This window comes from Emys orbicularis, chromosome 9 (assembly GCF_028017835.1).
Source record: "Emys orbicularis isolate rEmyOrb1 chromosome 9, rEmyOrb1.hap1, whole genome shotgun sequence".
NCBI lineage: Eukaryota > Metazoa > Chordata > Testudines > Emydidae > Emys > Emys orbicularis.
Genome location: NC_088691.1, coordinates 39,950,833 through 39,973,462, shown reverse-complemented (window position 1 = coordinate 39,973,462; position 22,630 = coordinate 39,950,833). Strand labels below are relative to the sequence as shown.

Genomic DNA, 22,630 nt, shown 5'->3' with positions numbered 1-22,630 from the left:
AATGCTGTTGATAGGACACACAGAACATTTGCAAAGAGATGCCTGAAACCAGCAGGCTTTCATTACAAACACCAGACCCAGCACAGGCTGGTGGAGAAGTTTGCTGTGAACCTGGGGCCGTTTCCTGATTTACACCTTGACGTCCAAAGCAGGCAAACCTGATGGGGCTGTATAATTCCAGCATACAATTGTAGCAATGCTTTGCATTTCCCTGTCCTGGGTCATTTGAGGCTTCCAGATTATGTTTCAATCAATAATGAATTAACCTTCACAGTCCTGCCCCGCCCATCCTATGAGGTAGGTAGGTAGATAGGTATTATCCCCTTTTCACATATGGAGAAACTGAGGCATACAGGGGTTAAGGGACCTGGCCAAGTGTCATAGCCAGAAGTAGACCCAAGATCTCCTGAGTCCTGGTTCCCAGCTCTAACCATTAGAGAATCCTTCCTTGCTAGCTGAAACTGAGTGGTTCTGAATGTTGCTTTGAAATCAGGGTTGGTTCAACCCCCAAATGCAGCGGATGCAGCACTCCTTGAAGGGAGGCCAAAGAGACCATTCTCTTAGCCCTGGCAGACCAAAACGGCCAAGGTTCAGCCTTCTTCACTGCTTGTGGTGCCCTGTAGACGCTTAGCAATGGCTTTGGCTCCCTCTGTTGGCAAGAGGGTGCTTCAGTGTCCCAATAACTGTTTCCAGCTCCTGTCTGCCTCTCCACTCCCATCCTTTGCACCCTGCCAGCTGGCTCCCTGAGATCCAGCCAAATATGGCCAGAAGAATGGAGCTGTGGCACATCAGGCAATGCCTGCAGATTGCGCGGGAGGGGAGGAGAGCGCAAGCTGGGTACTCAGAATCATCTTCGCCGCAGTCTGGTGTCAATAGTCAACCTGCAGAACGTTCCCCCTCCTCCTGTGCAGTAGATTGCAGGGCAGAATGTGTGCCATCCCATGTGAGCAGGGGAGGAATAATCCAGCCATCATCCTGGACATGCACTAGGCAGCCAGTCCTTGGCAGACTGAGGTTTCTCATCTCAGCAGTAAGAATCCATTCCTCCTGAGCCCAAAACTCCAGCCCCCTTGATGCAGCCTGAAGTGAAGTGTATGAGCTACCAAAGTCTGTGCTAGCATCACACTGGGAGAGAGGCCCTGATTGGGAGCCATGTGGGGCAGAGACCTTGTCTGTAAAGCACCTAACAGATTAGAAATAATACACGATTGTAATAATGGTGGAATGGGAGAGAACTCCTCCTGTCTCTCCAGTCACTTGGAATAAGGACAAGCTCTGGATTTGTTTGCCTCTCTGGAGTGGACTTGAGGTACTTACTGGTTTGGAAGCAGAAACAATGTAGTGAAGTGAGGGATCAACACTTACTTGGTTATAAATGTGGCTGGGTCTTTATAAACCAGCAGTAGCGTTAGAAACCGGGGTCCAAATTCAAACCTGATGTCAATGGGTGAGACTCTATTGACTTCAGAGTAGTTACACCCACTGACACCAGGGCTGAATTTGGCCCCAGATTTGTATCTTGCAGTGAAACCCTGCCTTGCTTCTCATCCCCATCCCCTACACCAGAACTCCCCAGCGGTAGGATCTGCATCTGACCACTTCCTGATTCACTCTGCTAAGGTAGCAGGAGGGCTTAGAGGAGGCCCACTGGTGTCTCAGAGCTGCTCCCCACCCACACACACCTGCCCTCAGGTTCTGGCCATGTGTATTGTTCTCCTCCTTCCCCTCCATTCTCTGTCATCTTCTCTCCCTTCTGAGCACCTGCTGCTCTCTCTCCTCTCTCTGAAGTCATTTCTGCTTGCAGGAAGGAGTGGGGGCTGGAGCCGTTTCTGCCTCCTTCACTTCTGCAGCTCATCAAAGAGAAGAGCCTTCGGAAATCTCTCTCTCAGCAGCTGAAGGCCCATCAGGACCAGCCGCCCAGTGGCACCAAGGTAAGCAGAAGCCAGCGCAGCCCCACCATGGGTTCTGGGTGGGGAGTGCTGCAGCTGGTATGTGCCAGCAGGAGCTTTCATGTTTTCACTTGCTATTAGTGTGCATGGCTAGCCAGGGATTCGTGTTATTGTATGCAATTGATGTTTAAGTCCATTACAGTGTGCTGTAAATCCCCGGGGGTGACAGCCCGCTAGCCTGCTCTTTGTCATGAATCCATTTGCCAGGGTGATCTGGATTTCACAGCAGTAAACCGTGGTGGAGCACAGTCAGTTCAGATAAACTAAGAACCACCAGAAACTTGGCCAAAAAGTCACCAGTTTAGTTAACTTGGCTTTAGGATTATTTTCCCATTTTGTGCTTCTGAGCAACAAGAGTCAGATGCGTGGCAATGCCCCAGGAGAGGGGCCTGTCTGCCCATCCAGCCCCTGCCATTGCTGGAGTTCCTGTGAGGGAGGCCACTTCTCACGGGAGCTGTAGATCCCAGAAGGACACATCATCCTCTAAGGGTTTACAGAAGTACCTGCATGTCTGAATGGACGTTCTCCTTCTCTGGGCCAATAAACTTTTAGACGTTTGCCCTGCCCCACTGCAAAATAAACTGTTTCCAACAACAGCAGCTACTTGCCTTCAGTTGTTAAGGGAGCACAGCTGCCATCTCCACATCACCTGGGGATGTCTCCATGTCACGAATTATTTGAGGCACAATGGCAAATTCTAACCCCCCCAAAACTGTGCACCAAGCACTCCCCAAGCTTCTGGAGAGGACCTTCCTTGACTCCTTCTTTGGGATCCTCTTAGCTTTTTCAGTCTCTTGAGTCTTTGCCTTGTTACACTGATGTATTTCCTCAGGTTTCAACAACCCAGGCAAAGCTCCAGTATCTGCGGATCTTGAATGAGCTTCCGACCTTTGCAGGAGTCCTCTTCAACACAGTGGGACTGGTATGGTAATTCCAGCACGATACAGAGTAGACCATCCTCATGATTTTGGGTGGGTCTTTATGGGTTCTGAGGGTGCCGCATAATTGGCAGTTGGCCTTTGGCATGCACAACAGCGTATGCACACGCACGCACATGCACGAATGTGCACAGGTGTCCATGATCTCCAAATAAAGGACAGAACATTTCCCAGATTCTGATGAACTCCCCCGGTGTGAGGTCACAATACTAGTTTGCCCATGAAACCTTCAGAGTCTCCACTGACTACAGGCCAGATCCTCAGCTGGTATGAATTGTAACTCTGTGGAAGTCAATGAATCAGTGCCAATTTCTACCAGATGAGGATTGGGCCCTTTGTGTCTGTAGTTGTTTAATTAGATGATCTTCTACCCAATTAATTTAAAGGGCCTCAGCCGTGCTCTTAAATCCCAGCTCCACTATAGAAATCCTGTTTGCCAGGGTTTGCAGCTGTAAACGTTTAGTGGCTGTCCTGTCGTTGGCCCTTGGACATCTCATCTTTCCCTCCCCCTCCATGAGTGTCTGTGAGGCCTGGAAGCATGTGAAGGGATCCTCGATGGAGGACCGAGTCCCAGGAAACGTTCCCTGTTCTGTCTTTGCGATGAATACATCAGACAGCCTTGAAATTTCTGTGATTAGCAATCCCAGCCTGTCCATTGGTCTGCAGTGTCTCGGAAGCTGTTACACTGATATAATCTGCCTGGGCATAGTCCACTCCTTCCGCCTACTTGTCATCCCCATTAAAATCATCCTCATCAACACAGCCTCATTTTGTCCACTGCAGGATGAAGGCCACGCAGCCAAACCATGAGCACATAGGACCTGCCAAGGTTCCCAGTTGCCTGGCTCATCTCCATCTCTAGTGGCCCTTGTGCCACCTTCCATCCATGGCTCTCCATTCTGTTGTGAGTTTCATCCATCTGCTATCGTTCCTTCCTGCCACACAGACTGTACCCACTTTCACGATGTCCTCTTACCTTGCTTCCTTCCCCATTGGTTTGGTCTGCAGCATGTTTTTTACTTGCTTCTTCATAATTATGTAAAAACTCCAAAAGCGCCTATCCCAACAGCTCCAAGCACTCCATAAAAAAAGATCCAGACTATATTAAGCACAGTGTGGTTGAGGGATTAGAGCAGGGGAGTGGGCGTCAGGTCTCCTGCCTCCCATTCCTGGGTTCTGACACTGACTTGCTGCATATCCTTGGGCAAGTGACGTCTCTCCATGCCTCAGTTTCCTCAAATGTAAAATGAAGGTAGGGATATTGATCTAGCATGTCCAGGAGGGGCCCAGAGAGTTAATGCTCATAAAGCACTTTGACATGCTCAGATGAAAGGCTCAACGGAGGTGCAATATATGCATCAGGGCAATAATAGTGTGATCTTCATCATTATTTTCCTCTGTGTGTTTGTCCAACCTGTAGCTTTCCCTTCACGTTCCAGTTTAGCACCATGTGTCATGGCTGGAAGGGCCAGGTCAATACTGATTGCCATTGTTAATCAGAGATCAGCTTCTTATTTTCCTTTATTGTTCCGTAAAATTCCTCCCCAACCCCTCTCGTCCTCCTCCCCTTTCACCGGCCTCCTCCTCCTCAGAGGTGATTTAAAACCCGCCATCTTTGTAACATGCTTTTACTTTTCTGTAGCGCGACAACAGGCCTGAATATTTCATGCAGACAATCAGTTCTGCTATTTATTTTTAAATAGTCTTGGCACCCTGCATGCTGTTCCGAGGTGCCATTCCCAGCACTGCGGAAAAGGGAGTTAAACTGTTGGAAAGCTCCAGGTGTGTTCTCAGCATTGGCTGCCCCCCTGCCCTGCATTAAGTATCTCTGGTGCTGTGACCCCTCCCCCCGGCCCAGACCCAGGGTGGACTTCAGCCAGCCGAGTAAATAACGTCTTGGCTACAGACTTGGCTCGGTGTAAGGAACAGAGCTCAGCTGGGGTTGGGCAGGCAGCCTTTTCACATACAGCTGCATGGCATTTTTTCACACGTCTGTCTCTCTCTTTTGATTCGGCTGGGGTGGCCGCCCTCTCAGGACGAGAAGCAGCCGGCCACCATGCTCCTGGTGGGCCCCCGCCACGGTATCAGTCATGTCATCGACCTGAAGACCAACCTCACCACGGTGTTGTCAGAGTTCAGCAAAGTCAGCAAAATCCAGCTGTTCAGGGAAAACCAGGGTGTGGCACGAGTGGAGACCAGCATCCTGGATGCCAAGGTAGGCACAAGTTCCTCCCAGGGCAGGTGCAGAAGGAGTCATGGTCTTCAGCTGGGAGAAGGGCTAGCAGGGAGGTTCACACGAGATGGCTCAGAGGCTGTGGGTCAGGGCTCCTCTGAGGACTTGTCTTCAGATGGCATTTAGGGCATGAGTGCAGATGTGTTGGTTGGTCTCATCATTAATGTCTCCTGGACACTTGTCCATTGGAGAAGTGGGGTGGTCAAGTAGAGAGTGCACTGGACTGGGAGTCAGGAGACCTGGGTTCTAGTCCTAGCTCTGCTGCTGGCCTGCTGCGTGACCTTGGGCCAGTCACTTCCCCTCTGTTTCCCCTGCGTCTGTCTTGTCCACTTAGAGTGTAAGCTGCCTTGGGTAGGGCCTGGCTCGCTATGCGTTTGTAAAGCGTCTGGAGCTCTGGTCTTGGTCGGGGTTCCTAAGTGCTACTGTGATACTGTGTGCTTTGACCAGATGCGGGGTTGCAGGTTGGGACTGAGATGACTTTAGTGAGCTGGGTGGAGATTCAGGACATGAGTAGCAGGGAATTCTGTCCTGCCACCAGATCAGGGACAGACAGTGATGACAAATGGACACGTCCTGGATGGGTCATACCCCTCTGGCAGGTACCCGAGGGGTCTGTCTCTTTCTTACACATCAGTAACACTGGAATAACTTGGCATGCCAATGAAGCCTCATCGAATTGAACTGAAAAAGTGTTAGTCAGGACTGGAGAGCATTGACAATGCTGTTTGAGGGCCCAGTGGGAGCAGCAGGGGTGCTGCAATCGAGACTGAGGCGCACTGGCAGGAGCTGGCACTGCTTTAGCCCTCACTGAACCCCTGCAGTTAGCCCCTCACCTCCGCAAGCAGCCACGCTCTCTGAGAAAGGCTGTAGGAAGGAACCGTTTTAAGAACATCACCTCGCAGGCCTACCGGCCTCCGTTGGCTTTGCCAGCTTCTCCAGCTATGCCTGGCAACCGCAAACACAGGTGATCTCCACAGAATCCTAGGGGCTGGATGCAGAAGAGACCCATCTCTCTGCCAGTGCATGATGACTGTTTCCATTTACTAGGGGTGTGTCCCATCATGGTTGCAGAGTCACAAGCGCTGGGATTTTCATCGTCCCCTGGAAGATGCTTCCCCAGGAACTCACTGTCAGGAAGTGTTCTTGATACTCAGCCTAAAGGTTCCCTTTCTTAATATCAGCCCATGACTGAGTCTCTCCCCCCCACCCCCATGTACTGTTCAAAGCAGATGGTCTGTCTCCTTGGTGTGAACATCCTGCTGAGATCTGTGGACTGTTAGCATGTCATCCCTCTTCAGTTGCCACTTAGCCAGGCTTTAGTACTTTTAATCTCTCCCCATCAGTCTCTGCCACTGGCCCCTGATTATTCCTCTAGCAGCCCTCTTATCTGCCTCTAAATTGTCACAATCCTTCTGGTAACAGGGCACCCAGAACTGAAGCAATATTCCAGGCATAGAGCCATAGAGAGTAGGATTGTTACCTCCCTGCTGTGGGATGAGAGACCTCTGTATATGCAGCCCAAATTTGCATTGGCATTGCTTGCTGCGAAATTACATTGCAAGTTCAGGTCTAACTTGCTGTCCACAGACACCTCTAAATCCCTGCCAATACCTCCATGCACGGGCTGAAATTGTGGAAAAGCAGCATCACTTGCCCCATAACCTCAGCCGTGCAGAACACAACGCCATCCACAGTCTCAGGAACAACTCTGACATCAAAAAGGCTGACAAAGGAAGTGCTGTCGTCATCATGAATAGGTCTGAATATGAACAAGAGACTGCTAGGCAGCTCTCTAACACCACATTCTACAGGCCATTACCCTCTGATCCCACTGAGGGTTACCAAAAGAAACTACACTGTTTGCTCAAGAAACTCCCTGAAAAAGCACAGGAACAAATCTGCACAGACACACCCCTAGAGCCCCGACCAGGGGTATTCTGTCTGTTACCCAAGATCCATAAACCTGGAAATCCTGGACGCCCCAGCATCTCAGGCATTGGCACCCTGACAGCAGGATTGTCTGGCTATGTAGACTCTCTCCTCAGGCCAAACGCTACCAGCACTCCCAGCTATCTTCAAGACACCTCTGACTTCCTGAGGAAACTACAATCGATTGGTGATCTTCCAGAAAACACCATCCTGGCCACTGTGGATGTAGAAGCCCTCTACACCAACATTCCACACAAAGATGGACTACAAGCCGTCAGGAACAGTATCCCCAATAATGTCACAGCAAACCTGGTGGCTGAACTTTGTGACTTTGTCCTCACCCACAACTATTTCACATTTGGGGACAATGTATACCTTCAAGTCAGCAGCACTGCTATGGGTACCCACATGGCCCCACAGTATGCCAACATTTTTATGGCTGACTTAGAATAACACTTCCTCAGCTCTCATTCCCTAACGCCCCTACTCTACTTGCGCTATATTGACTGATGTAGGCACCATGAGTGATTCTACAGAGGCAAAAAGAACGAGGAGTACTTGTGGCACCTTAGAGACTAACAAATTTATTTGAGCATAAGCACAGTATGCCAACATTTTTATGGCTGACTTAGAACAACACTTCCTCAGCTCTCGTCCCCTAACGCCCCTACTCTACTTGCACTACACTGATGACATCTTCATCATCTGAACCCATGGAAAAGAAGCCCTTGAGGAATTCCACCATGATTTCAACAATTTCCATCCCACCATCAACCTCAGCCTGGACCAGTCCACACAAGAGATCCACTTCCTGAACACTACAGTGCTAATAAGCGATGGTCACATAAACACCACCCTATACCGGAAACCTACTGACCGTTATACTTACCTACATGCCTCCAGCTTTCATCCAGACCACATCACACGATCCATTGTCTACAGCCAAGCTGTAAGATACAACTGAATTTGCTCCAATCCCTCAGACAGAGACAAACACCTACAAGATCTCTATCAAGAATTCTTAAAACTACAATACCCACCTGCTGAAGTGAAGAAACAGATTGACAGAGCCAGAAGAATACCCAGAAGTCACCTACTCCAGGACAGGCCCAACAAAGAAAGTAACAGAACGCCACTAGTCATCACCTTCAGCTCCCAACTAAAACCTCTCTAACGCATCAACAAGGATCTACAACCTATCCTGAATGACGATCCCTCACTCTCACAGATCTTGGGAGACAGGCCAGTCCTTGCTTACAGACAGCCCCCCAACCTGAAGCAAATACTCACGAGCAACCACACAACAAAATCACTAACCCAGGAACCTATCCCTGCAACAAAGCCCGTTGCCAACTCTGTCCACATATCTATTCAAGGGACACCATCATAGGACCTAATCACATCAGCCACACCATCAGAGGCTTGTTCACCTGTACATCTACCAATGTGATATAAGCCATCGTGTGCCAGCAATGCCCCTCTGCCATGTACATTGGCCAAACCGGACAATCTCTACGCAAAAGAATAAATGGACACAAATCAGACATCAAGAATTATAACATTAAAAACCAGTCGGAGAACACTTCAACCTCCCTGGTCACTCAATTACAGACCCAAAAGTCGCAATTCTTCAACAAAAAAACTTCAAAAACCGACTCCAACGAGAAACTACAGAACTGGAATTAATTTGCAAACTGGACACCATTAAATTTGGCTTGAATAAAGACTGGGTGTGGATGGGTCATTACACAAAGTAAAAACTATTTCCCCATGCTAATTTTCCCCCTACTATTACTCACACCTTCTTGTCAACTGTTTGAAATGGGCCATCCTGATTATCACTACAAACGTTTTTTTTCTCCTGCTGATAATAGCCCACCTTAATTGATTAGTCTTCTTAGAGTTGGTATGGCAACACCCATTTTTTCATGTTCTCAGTGTATATATATCTTCCTACTGCATTTTCCACTGCATGCCTCTGATGAAGTGGGTTTTAGCCCACGAAAGCTTATGCCCAAATAAATTTGTTAGTCTCTAAGGTGCCACAAGTACTCCTGTTCTTTTTGCTGATACAGACTAACACGGCTGCTACTCTGAAAGGAGTATCTCTGGTTCACATCATTTCATCCCCACTAGATGCATTAGCTTGAGGTTTTTCAAACTGAATCTCATGCTGTTATTTTTTTGTCCTTGTTTCTAAACCTCCAGGTGTCTTTGTATGAATGGTCTCTCCACAGAGGTATTCACAAATGCACCATTTGGAATCATCTCCCGAATACATCCATGTGCTGCTTATTCCCTCTTCTAAATCATTAATGAACATATTAAATATAGACCAAACCTAACACTAATCCCTGGGTCACCCAGCTCGAAACTTCCCCCCTGGATACTCAATGCTTTGCTCTTTACCATAACCTCGTCTTTCTGGTCCTTGAAGCAGTTTGCAGCCCACATGCCAGTGTCCATAATCCAAACAGTCTGAATTAACTGAGGAGTGAGATTTTATAGGACACTGTATCAAATGTTTGCCTAAACTACAAGTAGTTCCCATCCTCTACGAATTCTGTAACTGTATCACAAAAGCAATCAAGTGTATCTGGCCCAATGTGCTCTTGTTCTTTACAGACCTGTGCAGTTTATTGCGCGTGGTTCCACTGTAGTACCAGGTTGCTTATTTTTCCGTCTATTTGTTCTATTCATTTACATATGAATAGCTTTATGGGCTCGTAATCTCTCAGATCGCTCTCTTTTCCTTTGCGGAAATTCAATATTAGGTTTGCTTTTTGACAGTCTTCTGATACTTCCTAGGTTTTCCCACAACTTTTCAAAATTCATTGTCAGTGAGATGGTTTGTGTGCTGATTCCTTTAAGGCCTGATCCAATACTCATTTACCTTTGTGGAAATGCTCCCATTGACTTCCATGGACAGTGGATACCCTAGCATTCATGTCATCCAGATTAGCCGATTGATATCAGTACAGATTTTCCAAGTGTTCCCTCATCTGGTCTTTATCGGTAATTGTTGTTTTAACAAGGACTCCTGGTTTCCATGTTTTTCCAGCTTCTTTTCTTTATTTTTCTGGAAACATCCAAACAAAGCAGTTCAGGTTCTCAGCTATTTTTGAGGCCTGGTTAATTTCATTCCCCCCTCAGTTATAAATGGGTCTGTTTGAGAGGCAGTGATCCAACGAATATCCCAAGCTACTTCATTTATCTGTGTCTCTGTTCCCATTCCCACCCTTTCTCTGCCTTGTCTAGTTAGCCTCTAAGCTCTTTGAGCCGGGACTGTCTCTTGCAATGCCTCTGAACACCACCTAGCACCCCGGAGCTCTAATCTCAGTTAGGGAGGCTGGGCATTACAGTAATGCAAATAATAAATAATAACAGAGTTTATTTTCCCCTTGATATTTATAAAAGCCCTTCTGAGCCCTTTGCCCCTTTAGCATTGAGTCACCAGCTTTATTGATGTTTTTGATCCTTCCTCTGTGAACAGTAACTGAACTCTGTGTGTCCGTGGTTTCCTCCCCACCTCTGGGGTAGGTTCTTCTAACCAGATCTCCCAGCAGCCCTTTCCTTGCATCCTGTATTTGTAGAGCCAGTCTAGTCTGTGGAACTGGAATTATGATGGGTTTGTTTGGGATTCCCCAACTGCCTTCTCTGCTGGTGGATTTTAATATCTCCTCTGACAGCCTTGGTAATTCCTGACAATCTGCCCTCCTGAAGTTAGACACCCTTGTGCTGCTGCCCTGAGTGATCCCATTGCTTACTCTGCTGAATTCAAGTAGCACATGGTGATTGGTTCCAAGCTTCCTTTTGATTCTCTCTGCTCCTGTCTCTTGGGAAGTAGCTGATCCATGATGACTTCCCCTTTGCTTGACGTTTCTACTTTAGCATCCACCTATATAACTCAGGAGCCTCTTTGATGAAGCCTGTTTGGCTGTAGTTGTTGTTCAGCAGGTATCTGAGCAGTTAAAATCCCCGGAGAGTACAGCATCCTGTGGTTCGGAGTCCCCCACAGGTTGGTTCTTGCTCATGTCCAGTCCTGGTAGTCTGTAGCAGATGCCACCTGTCATTCCTCCTTGATCTTCCATCCTCTGCATTCTTACCAAAATAATTCCATCACCACACTCTCCATTGTCTAGTTATGTCTTGCCAAGGTTGCAAATACTTGTGAAGAGATAGTGGTATATTCATATCCTCCTACTTCGTCTATGTGGATTGCACCCGAGGCCATTCTACTTATGAGCATCATCCCACTAGGTTTCTCTTATGCCTGCTATGTAAAAAAATACCTAATCTCCATCATGAATAACCCTTCTGGTTCTTCCTTGCATCCATGCCCCTTTCATTTGTGGGCAGATTATGGCATTAATATATCAATAATAGAATGATAAATATCCTTTGATTGACCTTTTGTCTTTGACTAGCTATTAATATTTGAAAGACGGTAATACACTGGAGTTCAAGGCAGCCTCGTTTCGTGTGTGTGCATTCAGTGCTCCTTAAAGATGCCAGATTAACAGCCCTGAAAACCGAAGCCTTCTGTGTCTCCACAGACAAACACTGAACATTCAGCGATAGAGCGCGCAGTTCGCCGCTGACAGTGTGCTCCAACCCCCAGGGAGGGAACGGCTACCGTTGGGGTGAGAGAGTAGTTCTTTGTCTATGGCGCTTTCAGTCATCGGCCACTCATCTGAGACTGGCCACAAGAATGACAAATACGATGGCAGTTTGTGATGTTGATACCCATCTGCTATGAACCAGAATGAGACACTCCCCCCCCCCCACTCAGATAGCTCTCCCCTGGTACCTTGCTGACCCCCCAAATTTGAACTGGCGACTTGGACAGGAAATGCTCTGTATGGCATTACCAGTCCCCTGAGCCAGACAGTCTCTTCAGCTTTAAATAACTTTATGAATAAGGTCCCAAATCCTTCTCCACTGTAAAAGCAGATCCACTCCTGGTTCCTGCCATGTAGCACAAACATCTGCTGTGAAAACAGTTCTCTTGTAGAACTTCCACCCACCCACCCAGTGAATTCATCCACAAATTGTGACTTCTTGTGAAATTCAAGATGGCTGCCCAAAGTCACTGAAAATGCCCCCATCCCTTCCTCAAAGGAGGAAAGGGGAAAGATATCCCACTGGTACAGACAAGCAGGGTCCACCTGTATCTTAAGGCTGGAATGTGCTAGGAGAGGCTGTTGCCACCTATCTTAATTATATCCACATGCAGAGACAGGGATTCAAAGCCAGAGTGTCTGGCCCAGAATGAGGCATATGCTAATCTTAGACAGAACTGCAATGGCTGAGACAGCTAAAAGGAGAGGGAGAAAGATCATTACCTGGAAGTGCTAATCTGCTTTCTGTAATTATTCTATTGTACTGTAGCTCCCCCTGCTCTGACTAAATAGTGAGATGCAAATAAATCCATTTCCTCTGTGATTTTAAACCATTAGAGGGCTGTGTTCTAAGAATGCCCTTTCCCCTCTAGAGACCTGGAGTCGAATCCACATCACACTTCTAAACCTGCAGGCGCTTTGCAGAATAACAGCAGCAGGGAGGGCATAGGGTGACCAGATGTTCCGATTTTATAGGGACAGTCCCGATTTTTGGGTCTTTTTCTTATATAGGCTCCTATTACCCCCCACCCCCGTCCCGATTTTTCACATTTGCTGTCTGGTCACCCTAGGAGGGCATATGAAAGATATTCATTTTAGGCATAGGCGGGTTGTGATGCTCTCTCCTCTAGGAATTCCCCTAATTAGCTACAGGCATCTACTAGCACTGGGTGAATACCTTAAAAAATCTTCTCGGGACAGTCACTTGAATAAACAACTGAATCTGCTTTGCTTGTGTCCATGACCCTTTTGCGATTATTTTCTGCAGATATTTGAGCATCTGAGGTTACTGTGGAAACAGCAAATTTTAAAGTGACTGTTAAAGGATCTGTGTAGAAAGGCCATGTTGAATTCTGAAACATCAATATCAGGTGCCCTACAAACCCAATCCTAAGGGTTAAAGTTCATCCAGTCAGGAAACAGGCACCTACCATGCGATTTATGTGACCAAGCAAAACTAACCAATGCTTCTCAGACTTCTAACAACTGCTCATGCACAACTACAAACCAAGGGTTATTTGCAGAAATGAGTCAGTGAATAATTTCAGATTATAAATTAAGCTTGAGAATATCATAAACCACTCACGGATAGTTCATGAGCAGAAGTTGCAGCTATGTTGTCTAATGAATTATTCACTATGAAATAATTGCTTTGCTCTCAAGCTTCTCTGATATCCCAGGCTCTCTTTCCGAGTTAAAGACAGCACAGGCTAGTTAGATCTGTAAGGTTTTACAAATCAAGGTGTGTCCATGGTTTATTTTTGTAAACGTTAGTGAAAGCTGGGAATGGGGGGGGACATGGTTGGTTTAGATGTCAAACTTCGCATGCAGGTTCTGCAATCCACACATTGCAGCATTGTGCCCTCACGGGAACCTGAAATTCAAACCGACTAGTGGAGAGAAATGTAAAAAGTAAACCAACGTGAGGCAGCAGGCACCATTGCACTCATGCCTGTTACCGTAGGTGGTTGCTGATGTTCTGGCAGTGTTGGTGATGTTTCTCCATTGCAAGTATAGTACTGCAAACACCACAGGGCAAAGTAAATAGCATGGTGGTGTGATAAAGGTCAGGATTTTGCAGGTGCCCAAGCAAATAAGGGGCCAGATTCCCAAGTGTACACAGTGCCTAAGCCAGTGCCCGTTGAGGTCAATAGAGGTGGCATCCTGGCCCCACTGTAGCCAGAGGCAAAACTCGTACTGACTTCAGTGGGGCCAGGGTTTCCCCTACAAGTCTATCCATTGACTTCAGTGAGCATTGGATCAGACCCTACGGATGCAACACACAACTTGCATGGCCACTGGTGAATGACACCTGCACTGGACCATGCTCGGCTGGCGAGGTACTGCCATAGTGGCTCCCAAACAACCTCACCGGCCAGCCAACAGCACAGGGCGCATGGCTGTGGAAAAGGGGGGTGACTGGAGCATCCCTGGGTCCCAGCAATCCCCAGATGCCGGAATGGCCTGTTGGAGTCCTGGGCACACCAGTGCGCAGGTGGCCCCGGATCAGTGGGATAAAGAAGTGGCCTAAATCCACTTTCACACGCCACCTTTCTCAGCAGCACTGAGTGCTGCTTCCCCATCCGCCACTCCAGGGCTGGGCCATGATTTTTAAAGTGACAGTGTCCCGTTAAAGGCAGCCCCGAGACTGTTTAGCACTGTTCCCTGGTGTATTCCTCAGCAAAAATAAAGAAAAAAACAAACAAGATCTCTTCTACATACACGTGTCGTGAGGGGACACTGGCATCAAGGTCCAGACAGAGATGAGACTATCACCATCTTGTTGCACCATTTAAAAATCCATATGACAATCCCAGCAGGATTTATTCCAGGCCCAATTTCCAGTGCAAAGGCGATAGAGAGGCTGGTTAGTTTAATCCCAAGGAACTCAAGCCTGGGTTTTCCATAGAAGGGTGGTAGTTGCCCTATAAATAAGAGCATCAATCAGACAGACAGCTGATTAGCTCCAAGGCTTGTTCTTTGAGTTCAGATCTGACATTCCTTTCCTTTCTCACTGCACTCATGATTTGATTAATCCATCCCTTTCTATTGAAGCAATCATTACATTGGGTTTTGACTCGTTACAGCTGTGTTTACAATAAACTTTTATTTTTATGACACAGCCACTTTGTAGTTGGTTGCTTTTTATTATTATTATTGATATTAGCGGAGACACCCTGCTGTGCCCCTCTAAAAAATACATTGGTGCGGGAACTAGGGGTGTTGGGGGTGCAGTAGCTTGAAGCAGTAATAAACCCAAATACGTGGCTTCCGGCTTCAGCACCCCCACTATGAAAATTGTTCCAGCACCACTGGTGTCAGATCTGTGCACCCAGCCAGGATGCCACCTGGGAACTGGCTAACCTCACAATGGCATCTGTGGGTTCAAAGGGTCCATCTTTTCCCAGTGGAAATTCCCACCTGGGCTGCATGTCGTACCCAGCTTAGTTGCACATCTGAGCAAGGAGCTAAGATGAGGTGCAGAAGCGGCATGGGGACTGGTGACTAGCCAAGCACAGTTCAATCAAAAGCATCAGGGTAATTGATTTCATGTCTCCCAGCAGGGCCTGCAGCCAGCCAGCACTTAGCAGAGATCAAGACTTTACAAAGGAAAACAACGAAAAAATTAATTCAGAAAGATCCCTGGCTGCTACTGTGCCTAGAATCTGGCTATTGATTTCAGTGTCTTGCAGGGGCCTTGGGGCTGCTTCCAGTGTGTAATGGAAATAAAAGGCCTTTCTACAAGTACATTCTGTAGCTTTCTAATTCTTGCATTGACTGGGCTAACACATCCCCTCCTGCTTCCCCAGGGCCCCCTCCCTCATGTAAGCAACAAAGCAGGTGAACAACTGCAGTGCACATTGAGGAACCTTCCCTGGTGGGTAGAATAATGCTCGGCCAGATCCTGGAGAAAAATCAACAGAACGATGCTGGTTGGCACCAGCTGAAGATTGGCCCATCCTCATTGCTACATGGAGGAGCCAGGACTTCCTGCAGTGTAGCGTAAGATCTAGGCCTTCCCAGTTGTCATGGTGCTGCTCACCATGGTCACTCAGAGCTTCATGGTGGCAGCAGGGACAGAAATAAGACCCTGCTTCTCCCAAAGCACAGGTTCAAAACAGCTGACCTAAAAGACACTCCACTAGCAGTATCGCACCTATGACACACAGTGAAGCAGTTCTGATTCTAGCCAGTAGTTGGCATTGGTGCACATACACCCATGCCCATGCATGACAGTACTATGATGACTTCATAGATCTTAAAAACATTCTGGGGCAGAGGTGGACTGAGTTTATTTACAAACATTGCCACCAACATCTGTTTTATAGGAGCTACTGGTACAATTATAAAGACTGGGAAGGAGGCAATCAGATATCAAGCAGGCCTTCCTGTTATGCAATGCACAGGCCTTTCTAGAGGTGATGGGGGGGGGAGGGTACATGTGTATAAGTAACAGGATCTGCTACTCTAAACTGCATTAATCGCATTAGTTTTATTTGCACTGAACCATGCTGAAACCCTTCCTTCTGGAGAGAGTGAGAGGAAGATTGAGACTTTTTTTGTCTTAGGCTTCTAGTGTGGAGGAGCAGTTGGAAATGCTGCTAACCAGAGTCTTGCTAGTTTAATTAAAACAAGGCACCCAACAATATGTGGTCTCAGAAGTAGACACACTCCCCTGCCATCTAGAACACCGTGGATATTGCTGGCTTCCCTGCATTCAAAATGGACTAGGAATCGGGCAGCCATCCAGAAACACGACAAAGATTCAAACAGCTTGTGGAACTGACATTTTCTGGACCATACAAAGCCAAATCTGAATAAGAAACAAATGCAGCTATCCAAGACTGCGGACAGGGGCAAAAGCGGAGGCACTTTCAGCATGCGGTCCATTGGTGCAGAAGATTGGAAAGCACTGAGAACTTGCTTTGATAAATATAAAGCATATGCTATGCCAAAAACAAACCCAGTTTTTGATAGTTCAAAACTCCACAGCAAAGCACAAGGAGTCAGAGAGACATTTGACTAGTCTGTAAGAAAATGTAAGATTACCGTGATATCATATAGATGTTGATGGGACTGTGAGAGACTGTATAGTTGTTGGTGTAAAGAAGAGAGAAACTTCCCTGTGTAGGAGCCGTGCTTTCCCTAGAAAAAGCTATGGAGATAGCTAGAGCTAATGAGCTAACAGAAGCCCAGCTAAAAACAGCAGCCACTGGAATCAAGGTGGAGACGATACTCAAAGTTATATACCCATGGGGGTACATACCCAAAGGCTCTGGAATTGGACAGAAGCTGTCAGAAATAAGCAGATGACCAAATTTGCCCTGCAAAAGGTGTTGCTGATCAAACTGGAATAAACAGAATGACTTTACAAGGCCTGCAGATTGTATGCAAACAAAAGTAGGAATTTTATTGATCAACAAATGACAGAGAAATAATGTTCCTGATTGCAATGAGCTTTGAATTGATAGAGTCAGAGCTAATAATGCTTAAGGGGAAAAAAGGTCAGGCACCAGTGAAGAACTGACTGTCTTGTTAGGCCCAGATGGTCAGATTATTAGCTATAAACTTGACACTAGAAGTCAAGTAAACCAGAAAATGTAAATTATGTATATTCAGACCTCAAGTTCTATTGCAGCACATGAATGTGCATCGCTCTGGCTATGGATGGACCATGTAAAGTACACTGAAACAGATACAAAAATAATAATACTTAAGCTTGAAGTTCATATTGTGGTTATGCCTGTTCACAGATTCCTGGATTTAAAGCCATAAGGGACCATCTTGATCATCTAACCCAGGGATCGGCAACCTTTGGTATGTGGCCCGTCAGGGAAATCCGCTGACAGGCCAGGCCAGTTTGTTTACCTGCAGCGTCCGCAGGTTCGGCCGATCACAGCTCCCACTGGCTGCAATTTGCCGTTCCAGGCCAATGGGGTCTGCAGGAAGTGGCGTGGGCCGAGGGATGTGCTGGCCGCTGCTTCCTGCAGCCCCCATTGGCCTGGAACGGCAAACCGCGGCCAGTCACAGCTGCGATCGGCCAAACCTGTGGACGCTGCAGGTAAACAAACCGGCCCGCCAGCAGATTTCCCTGACGGGCCGCATGCCAAAGGTTGTCGATCCCTGATCTAACTAGACCTCCTACATACATAAGGCAGGCAGAGAATTTCTCCCAGTGATTCCCCCATCAAGCCCTATCACTTCTGATTGAGCTACAGCATAACCTTTAGCAAGATATCCATTCTTGATTTAAAGACATGGAGTGATGAAGAATGCACCACATCCCTAGGGAAGCTGTTCCAAAAAGCTGCCCCATATTTCCTGTGTGAATTTGTCTAATATTAACATCCTGATGTAGCTGGTTGAAAAATAGGAAAATGTTAATGGACATTTTCTTCAAAAATTTCGTTCTCTCTTTTTTCATTAAAATTTGAAATTTTAACATAAAAAATCATTGAAAAATCAAAATGTGGAAAAATTCTGCCAACTCTGTTTCCAGCCCCTCTGGATTTTATTGTGCTTTTATCTGTGAGTGTAAAGAGCTCCAAGCATCAGACATCCTTGCCTCATGAATGTACTTGTAGTTTTGGGTCTGGATGGACGTTGAAATCTTGAATGGACTAAACTGGTGCAATGTGTAAATCCAGCTGAGACGATGAAGTTTGAAATTTTCAAAGGAATAGGATTGGTCCGTTAAATGTGTCCTAGTTTCTCCTGAGCCAACATTCCTCCTAAAGTTGCCACTGCACAGCAAAAACCAGATAAATAATTCAGTAACAACATCCATAGAGAGAATCATCCAGGGACGGGTAGGCCTGTTGGTGATATGTGGTCAAGAGACTCCAGCAGTGATACAGTAATGATCCCAGTGAAAGAATGGGCACCCAGAACATGCCAGTTAGTGATCAGACGATGGCAGATATGAAACAAGCCACCATGAAAGGTCAACACGTGAAATGTGAAAATTAAATGGTCAGGCATTAGAAGGAAATAGCCTCTCATTGGATCTAGGGAGATGAGCACTCAATCTTGTAGTAGTGTTTAAGTGTGAGAAAAGATTTCATGTGCATGGAGACAAGATACACCAGTATGAAGACACATGGAGCATGTGCCATGGAGAACAGAAAACAAATGTCCTTGACATACTCCATCGACATGGTGCATATTAGAAACTCACCAACTTGTCTCAAGACATCCCGTATGCTCCAATTTAGCATCTATCAATCAAAGCACTTAAGCACGTACTTCCATTCCATTGACTTCAGTGGGATTAAACACATGCTTAAAGTTGAGCATGTACTTAAGTGTTTTGCTAATCGGGGAAAGATTTAAGCAAGTGCTTGAATGCTTTGCTGAACTGGGACCTAAAAGAACATGCCTATATAAAAGGATCAGTAATACCACATGATCTGCCATGAGGACTACAGCAGACCACTGGCACTGATTTGTTTATGTGGAACAACACAGGCTGTATAAGTGTTGTTGATTATTACAGTAGTAGTTAGGATACCAGAAGCCCCGCAATAATCCAGAGGAGTTGATTTTCCAGACATGGAATACCTAGGGGGAAATAACGATCTTCGACAGTAGTCCTCGCTGTTCCTTACAGGACTTTGCCAAACAGTGGGATTCTAAACCTATCGTGGTAAATCCATGTTATCCACAAAGAGAAAACAATCAAAGCCATAAAACACAGTTCAGTTCCTTTATTATTATTACTCAGCAGCTCAATTGAAAGCAGTTCAAAGCTAGTGCTGCGTAAATTCCCCAGCAACATTGATTGTAAATTGAACAACTGACTATTCAGAATGGAAATTTTTCCCCTTTATTCCCAAGTCTGATTTAACAAAGTATCTTTTTAACAACCCATTTTCCTTGCATGCTTGGAATATATAATATAACCAAGTATCTTTTTAACAACTCATTCTCCTTGCATGCTTGGAACATATGGACCTAGATTACTAGGATTTTAAAGTATCTTGGTTTACCCTCTCCTTTGTCTCTCATTCATAATACCTTCTCTTTTCTTTTACCAGCCCGGTAAGGGGGTAAGCAACTGGATCAAGTGTGATGTTGTGCAGCTAACAATGTCATTTAATTTGCAATAATAAAATCTTCACACTTGACCAATTGTATAACAAAACTAGCACCCATCATTTGCCTAAATGTCATTATCGTTTAATCAAGCAATGTGTTCTGCCGAATAACAAAGCAGTAATGCTAAGCTAGTAATGCTAATTGGTATTAAGACTTCTTGCTTGCAGAATAGTAATGTTATAGTCAGCTAGGATGTGCATCTTACTAATTACCAAACAAAAACTGAGTAGCTGTGCTCACGTGGAGACATGGCAAGGGTCATTCAGCATTAGTAATCCTCATACGTTCTGCCCTTTGGCTTTCAGTTATCTGCAGAAAGTGCCAAGTTGCGTTAATCGCAGAGTCACTCAGAACCCAATCCTGTTTCGTCCCTGATAGAATATACAGATTGGGCTTCTCTGACAATGATTCACGTTGGAGAGATTGTGGACAATCTGGCTCTCTGATTCATATGGTGGAATTGTCCAAAAATCAAAATATTCTGGTTTTAGTAGAAAAAACCCTTGAGGCTAGGTTCTCACTGCATCCGCTCCACTTGCCGCAAAGGAGTGAGGAGGCATCAGGGAGCTGGTTACCCAGCTCTGGCATCTCTTAGAGCTCTGCCACTCCTGCTGTGCAAGGGTGGGCAGGCAGCTGGTGCAGAAGCCGGCTCCATCAGATTTGTGTCAGTAGGGAGTTCCCTTCCACAAGGGGACTACTCTAGTGGCCATTTATGACCATTGCGTGGCTGGCTGGTTCTTGCTCACATGGTCAGCGTCTAACTGATCGCCATATGTGGGGGTCAGGAAGGAATTTCCCCCCAGGTCAGATTGGCAGTGCCCTTGGGGGTTTGTCACCTTCCTCTGCAGTGTGTGGGGTGCCAGTCACATGCCAGGATTATCTAGGTATATCTCACTTCATTGTTTCCCTGCCATTGCAGGGGCCTTGGGCACTGGTGTACCTTGGTCCTTCCAATTCTCTACCTGTGGCACATAAAAGTTATGTCTCCTGCGGGCTGTAATACTTTGATCTAATTTTGGCTGTTGGGTTTAGTGTGCAGGTGTTGGGTGGTGGTGGTGGCCTGAGAGATACAGGAGGTCAGACTCGATGATGTGCGGGGTCCCTTCTGCCCTTAAACTCTGTGACACTCCAACCAGAAGCTGCCCTCTGCACCACCGGCGCACAACCCAGAATCTGGCCTTTGAGTTGAATTTTATCCCCTCCATTAGCACCATCAGGTGCTGACAGTTGCTTCTGCGGCCTCGGTCAGGTCTTACCACTTCATTTCTTCTTGTTAGCTCTCAGATTACTCTTGCTGCCGACTGGAAAAACCAGGGGCTCCCTCCTTCAACAGACAGCTTCAAATACCTGGAAAGGCTTCAGCATGGAGAAAAGGGACTAGCCTCAAGCAGAAATCTGAATACATGGGCTACCTTACCTCACTTCCGCTGAAGCTAGGAGCTGGGTTAAAAGGGGCAGGAGTCTAGATCCTGTGAGCTCTCCATTGTGTTGCACGATGCAGCCACTTCATTTCCTTGTCTCTCGTTACTCTCTTTGATTCCTGTAATCTTGATTTTAGTGTTTATTTGTGACCACAATAAAAATCCCTTTTAGAGGAAAAAACCCATAAACCGTGCTGGTGGCAAAGATTCTTGTTTGAGCGTATTTGCTTATTAGGCACATGCCTACTAGCAGCTGTAAATCAACTGCTCAGCTGCTGGTGAGCCAACTTCTTTACTCAGTATTGCCCTTTACACCTGAGTCAGTGAAACCCAGCCAGATGCAAGCATAGCTGAGAGGTAAACAGGAACATCTATTCTATCTGGAAGGGCTGATGGCTTCCTGCCCAGGAATACTGCATTGCTGAGGCCGGAAGGGAGGGGACCAAGGTATGTATAACTGAGGCCAGGTCATCATCAGCCAGGAAGAGATGGAGGTCTGTAGCCAACCCAAGATGTTAGAAAGTGAGCGTTGTTATGACAAATCTGGTAAAGCACGCTGAACACTAGTCTGAAACAAAACTGTGGGCATTGGAGCCCTTCTGTCATTATGACACAGGCAAATACACCTCCCACTGGATGGACTTGATTATCTTCATAGTCATCATCCGCTTGCTTTGGAGAGAAGAATATTAGCCATTCTTTGAAGCTGTCACTGCAGCTATCCCTACTCAGTTCCTTTATTATTATTACTCAGCCCTACCAGTATAGACTCTGAGAAGATGATAAAGACATAACCATCAGACTGGTGCTTCCAAACCCTGCATCTCCTGTTACATTCACAGCTTGTGAACCAAAAGAGTAGCAAATACCAATCAACACTCCCTATATTTCCTCTGGGAGCTCCACGGACTGCTCTGCATATGAAGCCACATGCTTCCAAAAATGGCCAAGCCGTGCAACCTAGGACAGTTTTGGTTTTATCTTTGAGAGGCAGCATAGTCCAGTGGATAGTGCACTGGACTGGGACCCAGGAGACCTTGGTTCTCAGCTCAGCTCAAGCACTCACCCTCTGTGAGACATTGACAAATCACGTCTCTCCCCGCTCTTTGTCAGTCTTGTCTACTTAGATTGTAAACTCTTGGGGGAAGGGAATTTCTCTTACCTTTTGTGTGAATAGCACTTAGGACAACAGAGCCCCACAATTCAATTGGGCCCTAGAGAGCCGCACTGTAATATGAATGTTAATGAGCTAGGTTCACAACTATCCCTGAAATACCAAGTCATCTCAGACATAAACTGTTTGTCTCATTGCGAATACCTGAGATGGTCCTGCTCTATGTTTACATGTTACATTTTTCCCAGTCGGTGGCCTCTTAGTACCGTTACTGATGAGGCGATAACAGAAGGCATTTCTCGTGTTGTGAAAGATAGTGATGTGTGG

The 22,630-nt window shown here is 46.5% G+C and overlaps 1 protein-coding gene across 1 annotated transcript in view; it reads left to right on the top strand.

Moving 5' to 3' along the window:
• The window catches only part of FRMPD3 (FERM and PDZ domain containing 3), a 96,709-nt gene that overhangs the window by 62,582 nt on the left and 11,497 nt on the right, over positions 1 to 22,630 (top strand). The window contains exons 12-14 of the mRNA XM_065411031.1: positions 1,805 to 1,931; positions 2,782 to 2,871; positions 4,923 to 5,102. Coding sequence (XP_065267103.1) covers positions 1,805 to 1,931; positions 2,782 to 2,871; positions 4,923 to 5,102 — 397 coding nt within the window. The remainder of the gene's footprint in view (positions 1 to 1,804; positions 1,932 to 2,781; positions 2,872 to 4,922; positions 5,103 to 22,630) is intronic.